Genomic DNA, 16561 nt, shown 5'->3' with positions numbered 1-16561 from the left:
ATAAGCCAAGATTATGAAAACTTTACCCTGAGATAAAATCTTAATTAAGTTCAGTGGAAATACAGTGGGAAACTAAAACAAATAAAAGAAACACCTGCACCCTTGGGACCAGACCACACATTATAAGCATTTGTAAATTACATATAAAGATCATAGGTTTTGGTCACACTCAATTTCCTCATGGCTGTAGGTGTCCTTTGCCCTGGTCTGGTACTGCTTTGCTCTCCCATAAGTCCGTAAAGGGTAGCCTCTGCTATCATTTTCTCCTGTTCTCTGTTCCTAGGGACTTTTTGAAAACTTCTTCCACCCTCAGAGCACACCCTGATGGAGAGGAGACAAAATATAGGTTCTGAATCTACAATTGCACTTTTCCATAGCACGGTACAATGGTCACAGCAGTTGCCCAGGAAATCCCGTTGATGATGATGTTCATCTCCATGCTGGTTGATAATACTATTTACCAAGCTTAGCATGTTACATAATGTATTTGCATGTTACAGGGGGACTTCTGGATTTGTAATGCCACATTTGTCACATAGGATGTGTAATAAGCAATAAATTATAACATCAGAGCCCTGGTACATGTTGAATCTGAGGACAGAACTTGCTTATTTGCTATTTTCTTTAAAGACTGGAAAAAACAGCCACATGAGTTTGAGTGGCATAAAGGTTAACTGCCTACAAGTTTCTTTACAGAGACAACACTCTCTTTTAGAGTAAGAATTCTCAATTTTAGATTTATCACTCATGCCACTTTTTTTTTAATCCACAGAACATAAATGAAATGTGGGCAAGTTGGATGGTTATCCATTTATGCTCCAAGTGTTGATTGCTTTAAGAAAGTTTTTATTATCCCATTCTTCTTCAGAATAACTGTGATTCCTACCAACCCTATGGGATCATAAATAGGCCACCTGTTAACTGAGAAATAGTCCCATCTGGGTCCTTGCCAAGAGATAAACGATAGTGGCAAGAACTCATCAGTCAGTGACAGCTGAGAGTGTTCATTAAATCTCATTTGTTGTGACACTTTTTGTTTCTTTTACATACAAATCCAACAGCTTTTAACACAGCAGCCGAGTAGCTTTGGTTGTTCTAAAGTTCTGTGGGAGCTGAGGTCTGCCTGGAGTCTGCAGGGAGCCAGCTCCTTTGGTGCTGTGAGCATTTTATCAGCCCCCTTTCCTTTGCTCATCCTTCTGTCCCTCCTCCCACCCCTTTAGGACCACTGTGTTGGCCTTGGAGCCTGCAGCTTAGGAGCTGAGGGCCACCCTGAAGAGGTGACACTGAAGACTAGTGGACACCCAGGGTGCTGTGGAATGAAGCCTAATTGCTTCTGGGCTGTGGTTCAGTGAGTTCCTGATAGTTTTGCTGATGAACATAGACCAGCTCAGCCCAGGTTCCAAGTCATTTCATTCTCAGTGGACAGCCTTTTGCCCCTGTTGAGGAGATGCCCAAAGTATTAATAGTTTGGTAAGTTGAATGTGTACAGAAGTAGACATGCTAAGTGTTTCAACGATAATAATATCTATCAGTTGGAACATTTAATATATGCTCCTCAGTTCACTAGGCATTTTAAAATTAATTTGACATCTCATTTACATTTTATGACATTGCTGTGAAGTAGGTGGTAGTGTTTGCCTGTTGCAGGTGAGGAAACTGAGGCTTAGAGAGGTGGGAGTTATTTGCCTAAGGCTCACAAGAAGTGACAGAGCTGGGACTTGAGCCCAGGTGTGTCTGGGTCCAAGAGCCCTTTCTGTAAGCACAGCTTCGTACCACTTCCCTAGTGACAGCCATGGCAGTGTCATGACCATCACAGATGCTGACTTAAGAGAGGCAGGAAAGCAAGGCGGGGTGCCAAGGGCTGCCAGGTCCTGGATCTGGCTTGGAATCCTGTCCTGCAACTTCTAGCTGTAGGTTCCCAGGCTTTGATTTATCTGAGCCTCACTTTCCACACTTAAAAAACATGTCCCTAAATAATTTTGTACAGAAGGGGAAAAGAAGAAACCAAAGAGGAAAGGAAATCATCAAGGCCATCTGATAGAGGTGATGGAGTTGCAGCAGCTGGCTGAGAGGAATGACTTTGTGGGAGAAAACATAGAATTCCAGTTTGGGCAGGTTAAGTTTGAAAGGCCTTGGGAATAGCTCAGTGGCTTTGTCACCAAAACCAAGAGTCCCCAACCATTTTAGCTCCGGGGACCGGTTTCGTGGAAGACAATTTTTCTGTGGACTTGGGGGGCCGAAGGCGGGGTGGTTTCAGGATGATTCAAGTGCATTACATTGATCGTCTGCTTTATTTCTATTATTACATTGTAATATATAATGAAATAATTATACAACTCACTGTAATGTAGAACCACTGGGAGCCCTCAGCTGGTTTTCCTGCAACTAGATGGTCCCATCTGGGGGTGATGGGAGACAGTGACAGATTATTAGATGTTAGATTCTTATAAGGAGCACAAAGCCTAGATCCCTCTCATGCACAGTTCACAATAGGGTTCGTGCTCCTATGAGAATCTAATGCCATGGCTGATCTGACAGGAGGCGGAACTCAGATGGTAATGCGAGGGATAAGGAGCAGCTGTAAATACAGATGAAGCTTGTCTCTCTTGCCCACCACTCACCTCCTGCTGTGCTGCCTGGTTCCTAACAGGCCACAGACCAGTACCAGTCCATGACCCCCGGGTTGGGGACTTCTGACTAAAGCTATATTACAATGAATGTACTAATGTCAAGAAATGTACTAATGAATGTACTAATGTCTAGAAAACTTAGGACAGGGCCTCGAAAACAGCCTGTGCTGGGTACATGTTCGGTGCTCTTATTAAGAGTAATAAGTAGTAATACTTTTATGGAATTACCACTCATCTAGATGAATGAGCTATGTTCAGTAAAATTTGGTCACTTTTTTTTTGGTCAAACCTTGTTATTTTCAGTGATCAGAACGAGATAGCTTAACAAACCTTACCCACTGCATCTTTGGGCCCCTGCTGTTTGCAGAAACAGTTTTCTATCTCGATGTATTTCTGTTGTGTGAATGTGTTTTAGAGAAAAATATGAAACTGCACTTTATCACTGTGCTCAGTGGTATAGTTTTTTTTAGTTTTGCTGTTATAAATCTCTACTTCTAGAAGATAGAAATTGAGCCTGATGCCATTCTCATGATGTGTGAATGAAGGTTGTCCCTCAGTGGTGCAGAATGCATTGAAGTAAACCTAACTAGTAAAGCTTTTGTGCACTTGAGGCAATTTAACTTAATTTGTTTAAAAGGTATTTTGTCTTCACTAGATAGCATGTCTTTTGTTAATGTTTGATACTGCATTTGAATCCAGGCTGGCGAACTCTCTTTCAACACTGCAGGATACTAAATGATTCCTCTCAGGTATTTATGGAGTGTAGTCTTCTCTGGGAGAGACCGAAACTCGTGCTTTTATTCCTCTTCCAAATTAGAATTCTAAATTGTGAAAGATGCTTTCATTTTTAAAAGCAGGCGAGGTCCAATTCATGGTTCCCTGAGTTCAAAAAAAGTTGTCTCCCAAGTATTGCAATTTGGTTCGATGGAGCTCAGCACACTTTGGAAGTTTTCCTTTGAGCTTAATGGGCCTTTCAGAGGATTCCAACTGCAGATTAGTCCTATTCAGACGGAACTGTAGAACTTACCGGGAACCTAGTGTGAGACAGAAACCAGTCTGCTTACTCATTGCTTAGGAAGATGCCAGCGTTCTGGCATTCATCACTCAATAAGATTTCATTTATTGAACAGTCACCAAGTGCCAGACCCAACTCTAGGTTCCACAAAAGGCGTTGTTCCTGCCACATGGATCTTATGTTCAGGAGGGTGACAAATACATTAACAAATAAAATAATTACAGCAACAAATGCCTCAAGGAAATAAATGGGGTGCCGTGCTACAGAGTAACATTCGAAAGTGACAGTGTTGTTTTTTAAAGGCCCTCAGAGGAGGTGACATGTATTTAAAACCTGAAGAATGATTCAAGGCCCAGGCAGCATGGAGCCAGGAGACGAGCATTCCAGAAAACAGCTAAGGCCAAGGCCCTGAGGTGAAAAAGAGCTAGGAATGGGCCCCGAGGTAAGCAAGGTAGCACAAGGCCACTGTGCCAGAAGCAGAAGGAGCAGTGGCATCAGGTGACACTGTAAAGGCAGGCAAGGGGTAGATCAGAGATAATGGCAAGAAGTTTAGCTCTCAACCCAGGTGCAGTGGTAATCACTGAAAGGCTTTTAAGCAAGGGAAAGACATAGTCTGATGAATGTTTTAGAAAACCGCTCTGGCTGCTCTGTGGGAAGTGGATTTCAGATGGGTGAGAGTAGAAGCCAGGAGACCAGTTAAGAAGCTTTTGCAGTAGTTCAGATGGAAGATGATGCTGTTTTGGACAGCACTGGTGGCAGTGAAGATGAAGATGGAGAGACAGGAGAGACATACAAGATGGTTTTTAGAAATAGGCTGGTGTGGAAGGTAAGAGACAGGGAGGAAGCACAAATGCCTTTAGGGAAGTTGGAGGAGCTAGATGGTGGTGCTGTTTACCGAAATTGGAAGATGAGATCGAGAATGTCTTTGTGCAGGGGCAAATCAGGATTTCCTTTTGGAAACTGAGATACCTGTGAAACCTCCAAGTGGAGGTGTCAAATAGATACCAGAGCTGTAAGTGTGGAGCTCAGAGAGGTCTGGGCTGGAGAGAGAAATGTAGGCATCCTCAGCATGAGGTGGTGTTTAAAACTGTATCCGTCCACCCAGAGAGTCTAGATAAGGAAGGGGGTCCTGGGTTTGGATGGGAAGGAAGCCATCAGCAAATGAAATGGAAACAAAGCGTCCAGAGGACGAAAACTGGGAGCAAAAGGCAGCAGAAGCTGAGCTAGGAAGATAATTCACGAAGGAAGGATTGGTTGGCTTGTCAAATGTTGCTGAGGTGTCCAGTAGGTGAAGACAAGCGTGTCCTGTGTCCACTGGATATGGCAGCCAGGAGACTGTTGGTGACTCTGACAAGGGCATTTTTAGAGAGATGGGGAGAGAAGCCAGGCTGACGTGGGTTAAGGAATAAATGGGAAGTGAAATAGCGGAGACAGTGTATGCAACAAACAAACAAAACTTGCTTAAGAGGCTTTGCTGAAAAGGAAACCAGAGAAACGATAGCTGAGTAACTGATAGAGTGAGAACTGGGTTCAAGGGAATAGGTTTTGGGGTTCTTGTTTGTTCATTTAATAAGAAATACTATTGCATATGTATACGTCAGATGGAATGCTGAGAAAGAGTAATGACTGGTATGGGAGAGAAGGGATAACTGAGAGTGATGCCCTTGAGAAGGCAAGTGGGGGTTAAAATCTGGCTCAGTCCTCAGGGGCCTTTCATTCTGGTCTTAAAGATGGAGGCCAGTGCACAGTAGACTATGGTCATGTACTGAATTCTGTAGTATAGATTATAAGTATTCTGATAGTTTAGGGGACCCACCAGTGCAGGCCAGCTTGCTGAGGAGGGCTTCTAGGAGGAGGCGGTAACACTCAAGTGAGGCCTTGAGGGATGAGGAGAGGGACAGTAGCTCTGATAAAGAGAGCGTGCTGGTGGAGCAGACAGGGTTGTGTATACAGAAGGCTGCCCTGATTGGAGGGGAGCTTTCTCCCGGAATGAGCAGTGGGAACATACAGGTTGTGTCGACTGAATCCAGATGAGAGCTGTGGAGCACCAAGCAGAGGAGCCCAGATAATCCAGGAGGAGCTGTCTGTGCTGTTGAGTAAACAGCAGGAATGATGAACCCAGACTATAGCAGGATGAAAGTTACAGCCACATTGCCAGTCCCTGGACAAGGAGGGAACTGTGTTGAGTCAGGATGTGATCTTATCACCTAAGCCTAAAGTTCGGAGACCTCGGGCGAGGCACCTGGGGCAAGGGTGGTAGCCATGGAAATGGAAAGGCCGTGACAGACATGAGTGATATTTGGCAGCTTCCAAACTGGTAGGGCTAGTTGCCAGTTTGGATATAAGGGGCAAAGAAAACAGAGAAGTAGAAGATGACCTCAGGGTTCCTAGACCGAGAGTCTCACGATGTCAGGAATAGTTGGGACTTCCTGAGATGCAGATACACACAACTTGTCAAAAAGGGGATTAAAAATCAGGGGTTACAGAATTCTTGTAAAAGTGTTGAGAAGTCAGTGCTGGAGACAGTAATGTCTGAGCTAAGAGACATCTTTTCCCTGTCAGCACGGGTGGCAATTGGGCGAGCCCTTCCCTTTCTCTGAGGGTGAGTGATGAGGTGTCAGCCACGGGCCGCCGGTGACCTCCAGCTTGGTATAGGCCCCACAGCCCAGCACTGGGAGAATGACAGAGAACCAGTTCCAAGGGTCTCCTTTTCTTGACATGGAATTCATTTTGACTACTTTATTATTTTAATATGCTTTTGCTTTGGAATCTTGGGAAATGAATTTATTCAGCCCATCAAGACACTCAGGTTTGGCAGATTACTTTTAATTTAAAAACGTAACTAGGAAAATAAAATCCAGCATTTTGTCTTCTCACTCTGTTCTCTTTTAAATGTTGTAAATGAAACGAGGAACAGAGAATCTGAGAGCTTTACTTTGTAGGATGCCAAATGTGATTCTTTCTTACCTACATCTATTTGTCTTGGGATTTTTGTCTCTCTCTCTTCCTCAAGAGCCTTGTAGTCCTCCCCACACATTGCCTGCTTCTTTAGGGCTTGTTGCTCCTAATCTGAGGGGCCTCCAGGGTCAAAGAAGGTCCTCCCAGCATGGGGTCAGCACCTCTCTGAGTCCCACCACAGACTCCTGACATCGTAACAGTGCTGTCTGTCTGCTGTAGCAAATCGTTACAGCAGTCAGGAAGGATTCGGAGTCATGTTTGTGGAAGGAAGAGATTATTACAGTACCTGGAGGAAGGAGGAGGGGGGAAAGCCCAGATTTCAGTTCTTGCCCTTGAGCTGCAAATTCTCAAGGACTCTCCTCTAAATCTCCTGGAATCACTGTTAGAAATCCACATTCCAATGGAGAGCAGTGTAGGGTTATCAGATATATGAGGCCTTTCCTCCAACTCAGCTCTGACACTTTGAAAAAAAACTTCAGTATAAAACTGCAGAGTCAATCTCCATTTTAATAGTTTTGTTTTTCTTGTTTAGCACAAAAAAATTAGATCTCTCCAGCTGATGAATCCAAAACTTCTCTTCCATATGTGCATAAGCACACACATCTGTATATGCTCACATGTACAGGCACACACTGTAGATGCCTCAGGACTGTAACCCCTCTCGAGTGGCCAGAAGTACCAGCCACGACCTACTTCAGAACCAACCGTGCCTTCTCTGAAGTTAGGCTGCTATAACTAAACAGCAGGTAGAGTTAGATGCTGCTTCCTTTGACACTCCCTGCCTTTAAAAGACTATGTCACCTCAAAGAATTTCTAAGGAGTTGTTTTCTTCTCTCCTTCCAGAGGGCCAGTTGAGAGTGGATGCCAATATATCTGTGCATCACCCTGGGGAGCCTTTGGGCGTTCGAACGGAAGTGAAGAATCTCAACAGCATCAGGTTCCTGGCCAAAGCCATAGGTGAATGCCAGCTGCCGCTCCTAGTGTCCTTCTTCCTATTGTTTCTCTCTTGCTGGGTAACAAACAACCCAGAAACTTAGTGGCTTACACAAGAACTGCTTTCGTTTTCACTGGTCCGTTCTGCTGGTCCTGTGTCGGCTCACTCATGTGGCTGTGGGAAACCGGCAGGCCAGCTGAAGCAGAGGGTCCGTGATAGTCTCTCTCATACCTTGGGGCCTTGATGCTGATGTCTGCTGGGCTTCTCCATCCATGTGATCTTTCTTCATGCACTTGCCTAGCCTTGGCTTTCTTATGACGCAGTGGGAGCATTTCGGGAGGATGAAGGCAGAAGTGAGTCCTAAGCTGTAGACCTCACACAGGGTCACTTCCAATGTGTTCTATTCAAAGTAGATTGAGGCCAGGCACAGTGCCTCATGCCTATAATCCCAGCACTTTGGGAAGCCAAGGTGGGTGGATTGCTTGAGGCCACGAGTTCAAGACCACCTGGGCAACATAGCAAGACCCTATCTCTATAAAAAATTAAAAATTTAGCCAGGCATGGTGGTGAGCACCTGTAGTCCCAGCTACTCAAGAGGCTGAGGTGGGAGGATCACTTGAGTCCAGGAGTTTGAGGTTGTAGTGAGCTGTGATCACGCCACTGCACTCTAGCCTGGGCGACAGAGCAAGACTCTGTCTCTAAGAAAAAGAAAGAAAATTACATTGAATTCAAAGCAGACTTGAGGGGAAATTAGACTCCACCTCTTTATCAGAGGATCCACAAAAGATCGTGGCTATGTTTTACCGTTTACCACCTTCTTTCTGACCAGCTTGAGATTTACTAGGTCATGGTTGTTCATTTTAGATTGACCGTGGCTTGACCTAAATGGTCATTATGTTTTCCTGCTTTTTATATTCTTTTTAACTGCTAGATTATGTGCCCATGCAGTGAAGTAGTAGTCTTTCTGGAGCACACACTGTGGGTATTTCTTTGATGATAAATGTATAATAACTAAAATAGTTTAGCAAGATAAATATCTGAGCAGTCCTGTAGATATAGGTAACTGTGAATTCAAGGGGAGGACCTCAGAGGACTAAAAAGATTTTTTAAAACCGAACCTATCTAGAGAGGAAGAGGGAGGGATGGAGTTTGAAGTGCACCCCTTCAAGAGTGCACAGAGACCAAGACAACTGAATCTGTTGCCAAAGTTTTGCTGTAGCCAAAATGTTTAATAGACCCCTGGTCTTGTCAAGAAAAGTATTAGAAACAGTACAGAAAAGACGATTCTAGTCTTGTATTAGACCTTATTGTCCTGAACCTGAAGTGAATCAACCAGCCTCAATGAAGACAGTCTTCAGGAAAAAGGCATTAAAGTGGTCAAACGGATAGCTTATGGGAGCAGAGAGGGAAGGGGTAGGCTCCCATATGAAGGCAGACTAAAGATGGTGAACTGTTCTGCCTCCGGAAAGGGACATAGCCCATGTTCCCAAAGCCATGAAAGGTTTGAGTCAGGGAAAACCCTTATAAGCCAAATTGGTGAGGAGGAAGCCTGGAACAAATGGAGGAAGTTCCACCTCCCCCTGTAGGTAGTAGTGGGCTGGGACCCGTTATTTTAAGAGGCAGTGATGGTAACCTTAAAAAAGCAGCCCGATTTTAGGTAGAGTCATCCATGAGTTCTGAAGGAGACCCCTAACCTTCTCCTGTCCTATGAAGAACTCTTTGGAGGACCAGTCTGAGGGAGAAATCTCCCTGTGGTCTGACTCAGAGTGGAAGAGCCAAAGCTTTACTATGGGTTCAATTCTCGAAGCCTGTGATTTTTCACCACCTTTTTCTCCCTATGTCAGGCCATTTAGCCATCATCTCGTGTCAACCAAAGAGATCACTGGAGTTGGGGAGAGATGGGGAGCAAAAACTGACACGTTTTGCTGTTGCTGCCTCTTAGCAACTCAGATAAAAGGGTTTAGGTTTGGGCAAGGGAAGGTAGTACGTGGTGGGAGGGAGAGTTAAGGTGTAGGCTCAAGATATTTTCATAAAGAAGTTTAGCAGGCTGGGCTTAGTGGCTCATGCCTGTAATCCCAGCACTTTGGGAGGCCAAGGCAGGAGGATTGTTTGAGACCAAGAGATTGAGACTAGGCTGGAAAACATAGTGAGACCCCCATCTCTCAAAAAAAGAAAAAAAAAGCAGCAGCAGCTTAGCAATTGTGGTTGTGTTTTGATTCCCACAGCCTCCCTCATTTGATGCTGAGGCATGGATCCTTGGATCTTAATCATTTGGGGCCGTGGGTCCCTCTGAAAAGATAATGTAAATGCTGGACCCTCCCTCCAAAACCTGCACATATGCACACAACCCACACTTTATGTATAATTTTGGGGATACCAGAGCCTTTGAAGCCCATCCCAGACTCCCAGGGTAAGGGCCCTGGGTAAGCAGCAATCTCAGACCGAGATATTGGGCCCAGCCCCACTTCTGCCAAGTCATGTCATCTGCATGGGGTTGCTTCATCTCTCTGAACCTGAATTGTCTCAACACGGAGTGAGCCTGCCTTCCTAAGGCCCTTTCCAACACCAATATTCTACGATGGCAGTGAGAAGGAAATATAGTGTGTAAGGGAAGGATTATTATAAACAATCTTCTTGATTTTTTTTTTTTTTTTTTTACTTAGAGATTGAGAAAGGTTGTTTCTAATTATTGCTTGACTGGATGAAAGGTATAATCAAAATATGATGCTAAATTAGTGTGTTTTTCCTAGACTATGAAATTCAGAGGCAAATCAATGAACTTGAGAATGGAGGTGAAATTCTGAACGAAACGCGCTCATTTCATCACAAGCTGGGGTGAGTTCGCATTGCTGAGCGTCCTGACCACAGCCAGGCCGGGTGCGAGAGGGCTGGGCTCAGCCACTGACCAGCCATGTGACCTTGAAGGAGGCACGTGGCGTCTCCACTTTTAGGTTTCCTCATTAGTACAATTAGAAAAGTACTGTACCCTTCATGCCTGTAATCCCAGCACTTTGGGAGGCAACGGGCAGATTATGAGGTCGGGAGATCGAGACCATCCTGGCTAACATGGTGAAATCCCGTCTCTACTAAAAAAATACAAAAAATTAGCCGGGCATGGTGATGGGTGCCTGTAGTCCCAGCTATTTGGGAGGCTGAGGCAGGAGAATGGCATGAACCCGGGAGGCGGCACTTGCAGTGAGCTGAGATGTTGCCACTGCACTCCAGGCTGGGCGAAAGAGCGAGACTCCTCTCAAAAACAAAAAAAAAGGCCGGGCGCAGTGGCTCACGCCTGTAATCCCAGCACTTTGGGAGGCCGAGGCAGGCGGATCACGAGGTCAGGAAATCGAGGCCATCCTGGCTAACATGGTGAAACCCCGTCTCTACTAAAAATACAAAAAATTAGCCGGGTGTGGTGGTGGGCACCTGTAGTGCCAGCTACTCGGGAGGCTGAGGCAGGAGAATGGCGTGAACCCAGGAGGCGGAGCTTGCAGTGAGCCGAGATAGCGCCACTGCACTCCAGCCTGGGTGAAAGAGCGAGACTCCGTCTCAAAAAAAAAAAAAGAAAAGTACTGTACCCTATAGGGATATAATACACCCTAGGGCTGCTAGGAGACTTGAAGTGACCCAGACTGTGCCCAAGGGCCCTTTCCTTCTCTGCTTCCAGCTTACCTGCCTTGTGGCAAGAATTTTTACTTCCTTAATAATCTATCAGACCTTTCCCAGCTGAAGCTAGAGGCGAAACAGAGCGAAGACCTGGTTGTAGAGATGCCTTATTTTTGTTTAGATAACTTGGGCCTTAATTTTCTCACTCAGAATTTTGAGCATTGTATACTTAAAGCAGAATACTGAAAAAAGCTCAAAGCCGAGTTTGAGCTGGCTGAAAGATGGCTACATTGAAGTCATTTCCTTTAAAAAAAAAACGATCATTCTGTACATTTCGCTTTCTTTATGATTATTTTTTGAATGTATTCATTTAAGGTTTCCCCATGGAAGTCCACAGAGTTTGATTTTGCCTGTGTCCCTTATTGGTAGGGGAGCCCTTCCCCACATATAGGCTGGCCAGTGCTGCTTTCAATGTTTAATGTTTACTTATTTAACTATTGCAGGTGCACCATGTCAATGAGAGACAAAGAAGGAAAACAGGACTACAGGTGGTTACTCCTTATGGCAAAATACCGCAATATATCAGGGGCTGGGGCGTATTTCAAGTTCATTTAAAGTTCAACATAATGATCCTGAACAATGTTTAGAAACCACTTTTTGTCATTGTTGTAACATGATGGGACATCTAGACTTCCTCTTTGATATGCATACCGAGAGAAGTACTAGTTTCTTGATTTGGTAGCCTCAGATCTGGTGCCTTGTTTGACTGATTCAGCTTTTGGAAGAACTTGTTCATCCACTGCTGTGTCAGAGTTGTCATAGTTGAGCTAGGAGGATGGCTGTAGAGGTTGGGGCCTAGGCTGTTCTTATTCTAATGTTCAGTAACTGATTCAGTAATACGCTGAATGAAGCTCCTTGAGAAGAAATGAGAAAAGAGATGTTGATAGCGTATGTTGATGGTAGTTCCCTTGAACCTCACGTGATGCTATTTCATGATAAATTAAGTTGAACTACTTAATATGAGACCCACAAATAAAGCAAATGCTAAGAACAGGCATAAGATAAATTGAAACTTTTACTTTTTTCTCATTGAGTTTAGCAGGTTGAAGTTTTAAGCAACAAAGTTGTGAGATCAGCCACCTTTCCTTTGTGAAAGGCAGAAAGATGCAAGTGTAGCTATTATCAATGAGGATCAAAATTTGCATGTTTATGTGGGAAAGAAGAAACTCATAAACGCTTAGCATGAACCTCACCCCAAGAACTCCCATTGTGTGTCTGCTAGAGTCAAAATTATTTTAATTAACCGTGAACTTCCCGGGTGAGTCTGTTCTCCCAGGGGCCCACTTTATTCCTGAGTGTTGCTCCCTCCCCTGTTGGTGCGCCTTCCCCTGAGTGTGGAGTCTGGCTTTCCATCCGCCCGTGGCTTCAGCCTGATGCCTTAAATGATAGTGAGCTGCAGGAAGCTTCCCCTGGGTTTCCTCTTGCCCTCAGAAGCCAGACTAACTCACAGACGAGATCTGGCAGTGAGCCGATGGGTAGCGTGTGCTTCGAATCCATTCCCTCCGAACCACCACTTCTTCTGAATACCCTGCTTTTTCTACATAAGCCCTTTGACAAAAATGGGCAGAGAGTAACCATTAGTGCTGGACGAGAACAGAGGGAGGGACATCTTGTTTCATAAGATTACATGCAATGGTGCAGCTTCGACACTTAAAAAAATTAATTCCCTTCATTTTTTAGAGCAGTTTTAGCTTTACAATAAAATTGAATGGGACGTCCAGAGTTCTCACGTACTCCCCCTCCCCACTCTCCCCCCAGAGTCTCCTGTTAATGTTCCACAGTAATGCAAGATGCTCATTTGTTACAATGATGAAACCAATCACACTTCCTTATTGGCTAGAGTCCATGGTTTACACTAGGGTTCCTTGTTTGTGTGGTACATTGCTTGGGTTTTGACATATGCACAATGACATGCATCCACCATCGTGTCACACTGAGAAGTTCCACTGCATGCCCTGTGCTCCACCTCTTCATCCCTCCCTCCCTCTCCTCCAGCTGTCACATTTTATTTAGGCAAAATCTATTCATTTCTTCTATTTCTCAAGGGTAAATTTTTTTCCTTTCATTTTTTATTTATGTAAATGCTGCTAAAAATAGTAGAAATGTTGAAATGGGGGGGAAAGTCATCTTTCCTTCTAATAAGCAAGTTGTTCTCATTTGGTCCTGTTTTTTCCAGCCTGTGTCTTTATGAAGACATAGTCCTGCATGCATATGGATGTTTCTGTCAACAGTGGATTACGTATGCTACAGGAGTCCCATAAGATTATCATATGGCATTTCTACCATCCCTTTCTTGTTCAGACATGCTTAGATACACCAATGCCATTGTGTTACAGTTGCCTGCAGGATTTGAGACACTCAGTAGCCTTGGAGCAGTAAGCTATTCCACATGGCCTATGTGTAGTAGGCTGTACCATCCAGGTTCATGTGAGTGCACTCTGTGATGGTCCCATGACGAAATCACCTAATGACACACCTCTACGAACATATCGCCGTCATGAAGCAACACACAACTGTGGACACAATTCCTGATGAACAGTGGAATGAATGATCCACAGTTACAAATCCCAGTGTGACTTCAAGCCTGTGTTGTGCTTCTTTCACTCACCTTATTTATAAGCATGGAGAGGGGTGGGTTTGGAGGTTTTGACACTTATGCAATGGCTTCCCTGGGAAACAGAATTGACATAATAGGACATTTGAAAATATTTGCAAGTAACATGGCATCTAAACACAGAAACATTCATATTACTGGGGGAGGTTTTGTTTTCTCATTAATCCAAGTACTCCAGATTCAGGTCCCGTCTCCTCTGTCTGCCCAGGTTCATGCCAGAACCCAACCTGCCTCCCCTGGTGCTCTACGACGCCACATCTCTGCCCGCAGGTGCAGACCCACAGCAAGTGATCAATATTGACCAGATTCGGGAGACACTCCCGGAGCTCCCCAGTGTGACCCGAGAGAAGCTTGTCCAACAGTATGGGATGCTGCTGGAACACAGCTTCACTTTGCTGGTAGGTATCGATCAGATGCCAAGAGGATCCCGGCTCAGCAGATGGGGCAGTGCCCTTCAGAGGCCCTGCCACACACAGGCTGCCATGGGCTCTGAGTGGGGTGGGCATGTTTCTTGGGTTGTACTATAGATGCTACTGAGAAGAATAAGATGTAGTAACCTTTGCTCACTACCCTTTATGGTAAATGCTCCTCATACAACCAGAAGATGAAACGCAATCTTGTGTTCGTCATTTCTTCTGTGTAGAAATGAACGCCTGACCACAGCAGCTGTGGAGACTTCTTGAAGACTGTCCAAATGTTATGGATGAGTTTTTCCCATGTGTCTGAAGGACAAAAGAAAATCAATGTATAGGGTTTCTGGATGTCTAGCGGTATCGAGCCATGACAGGGCTGGCAGGATGTTGTGTTCTCAAAAGCCAGCCAGTTGTTTTGCCAATTTCAGAAGAAAACATTTATTCCACCTGAAACGCTAAAAACTCTTGCCTAAAAGTATCAGTCCTTTGAGGCTTGAGGCTGCATCTGACGGGGCCGGTAGAGAACCTGACACTGTCGAGATCTGCTTAGGGATTTTCCATCCTTTTCAAAGCTGCCTGGGGCTTTGTGGTTTTCTTTGTCATGGCAGCATTACAGTGATGCGGCATCAGTGAGGGTAGTATTTTGTCACCGTTGTCGTTGTCTGTTAGGAAGGAAGTGGGAAGTTTTGTTGCTGCATCTTCCAGGGAATCAGTATATGCCACACCTATCTTTTGGGGCAGCAGGATCTGCGGAAACTGGATTTTTGCTTTTTGGATGGCCAGTCATAACTACATTGGGATGCTGGAGTATATATATTTATATGTCTATTTATACACTTCCAATAACAACATCCTAGCATTTACAGTACAATGTAGGCAGTCAGATGCATGTTGAATGAGTGATTCTCCCTTCATCATCCATAAATCAGCTACTTGGAGAAGCAGAGTTGGTCACTGCCTCCTGTGGGCTGCTGTTTGATCTTCTTCTTACCTCTCTGGCAATTATATCACTGTCTTTTAAGTACTTATTAGTGTATGTTGTTCAGCATCTTGAAGGCAAGGACTGCTTCATCCTCTCTGCTACTCAGCACAGATGAGCACAACATCAGCAGTGCTTGATGCCACACTTTGACTATGACTGAGTCAGTCAGCATTCCGTACAGAGCACCTCTTAACCCAAAGCCTCTTACAATTCATGTATTTTTCCTAGGTTGACGTAACAAAACTACGTTTTAGTCTTATACATCTTCCCCACCATCTTGACCACTTGAGTTTCCAACCTACTTGAAATAAACACTGAATTCTAGCCCTACCTTTTATTACTATTTGTGAAATTACATAGGAGATGGGAGGAAGGGACCAAGGCTACTCAGCCTCGAAGATTTAAGTTACCTCCCTCCACTCAGCAGGAGCCCAAGCCAACCCTTTGAGGTAGTATATGATGAACCAAGAAATGGCCAAGGTTTCTTTGCTCAAAATGTGATTTCATAGAGAAATTGACTATATAATAACATTAATTTGTGTGTGTGTGTGTGTATTAGCTGTCTCCATAAGAGAGTGAAAGAAACTTTCAGAATCTCCTCTCAAGAATACAGCTGTTTCTGTTCAAGGCACTGTATGAGAATCTGTGCCCCCTTCGGAGGGCATTTCCACAGGATTGTCACTCTCGGCCGTTCATGAGGGGTGATGGGGACACTGCCTGCCTCACCTCACTGAGCATAAGCTCCATGAGGGCAGGGACATTTTTGTATTTGTGTTTGTGTCCTTGTCTTTATTCATGGGTCCTGCATGGTGCCCAAACCTAGTAGGCCTTAAATAGGTGTTTGCTAGGGGCTGGCAGATGAGTGAGTCTATATTTTAATAGTTTAAAGGCCTGTATAGGGAAACCTACCTTCAGTTATTTAGTTCAGCACTTTTTTTTTTTTTTTGAGACAGGGTCTCAACTCTCGCCCAGGCTGGAGTGCAGTGGCACGATCTCAGCTCACTGCAACCTCTGCCTCCCAGATTCAAGACATCCTCCCACCTCAGCCTCCCGAGTAGCTGGGATTCCAGGCATGTGCCACCACTCCTGGCTAATTTTTTGTATTTTTAGTAGAGACAGGGTTTTGCCATGTTGGCCAGGCTGGTTGAACTCCTGGCCTCAAGTGATCCGCCTGCCTCTGCCTCCCAAAGTGCTGGGATTACAGGTGTGAGCCACCACGCCCGGCCTGGTTCAGCACTTTTATTAGCATCTTCTGTATAGCACGTACTGAGACAGAAACAAAAGATTTTTTTTAAGATTTTTTTTGCCTTCCAAGAATTTATACATACACATGCACACACACACACACCCCA

At 44.7% G+C, this 16561-nt stretch overlaps 1 protein-coding gene across 1 annotated transcript in view; it reads left to right on the top strand.

The window, feature by feature from the left end:
* The window catches only part of GATB (glutamyl-tRNA amidotransferase subunit B), an 89425-nt gene that overhangs the window by 43964 nt on the left and 28900 nt on the right, over positions 1–16561 (top strand). Inside the window, exons 6-9 of the mRNA XM_004040506.5 lie at positions 7447–7560; positions 10288–10372; positions 11644–11688; positions 14023–14212. Of these exons, the coding sequence (XP_004040554.1) occupies positions 7447–7560; positions 10288–10372; positions 11644–11688; positions 14023–14212 (434 nt within the window). The remainder of the gene's footprint in view (positions 1–7446; positions 7561–10287; positions 10373–11643; positions 11689–14022; positions 14213–16561) is intronic.

The sequence above is a fragment of the Gorilla gorilla genome, chromosome 3 (genome assembly GCF_029281585.2).
Source record: "Gorilla gorilla gorilla isolate KB3781 chromosome 3, NHGRI_mGorGor1-v2.1_pri, whole genome shotgun sequence".
Taxonomy (NCBI): domain Eukaryota; kingdom Metazoa; phylum Chordata; class Mammalia; order Primates; family Hominidae; genus Gorilla; species Gorilla gorilla.
The sequence above is the reverse complement of the archived record's forward strand: the minus strand, read 5'-3'. Positions and strand labels throughout refer to the sequence as shown.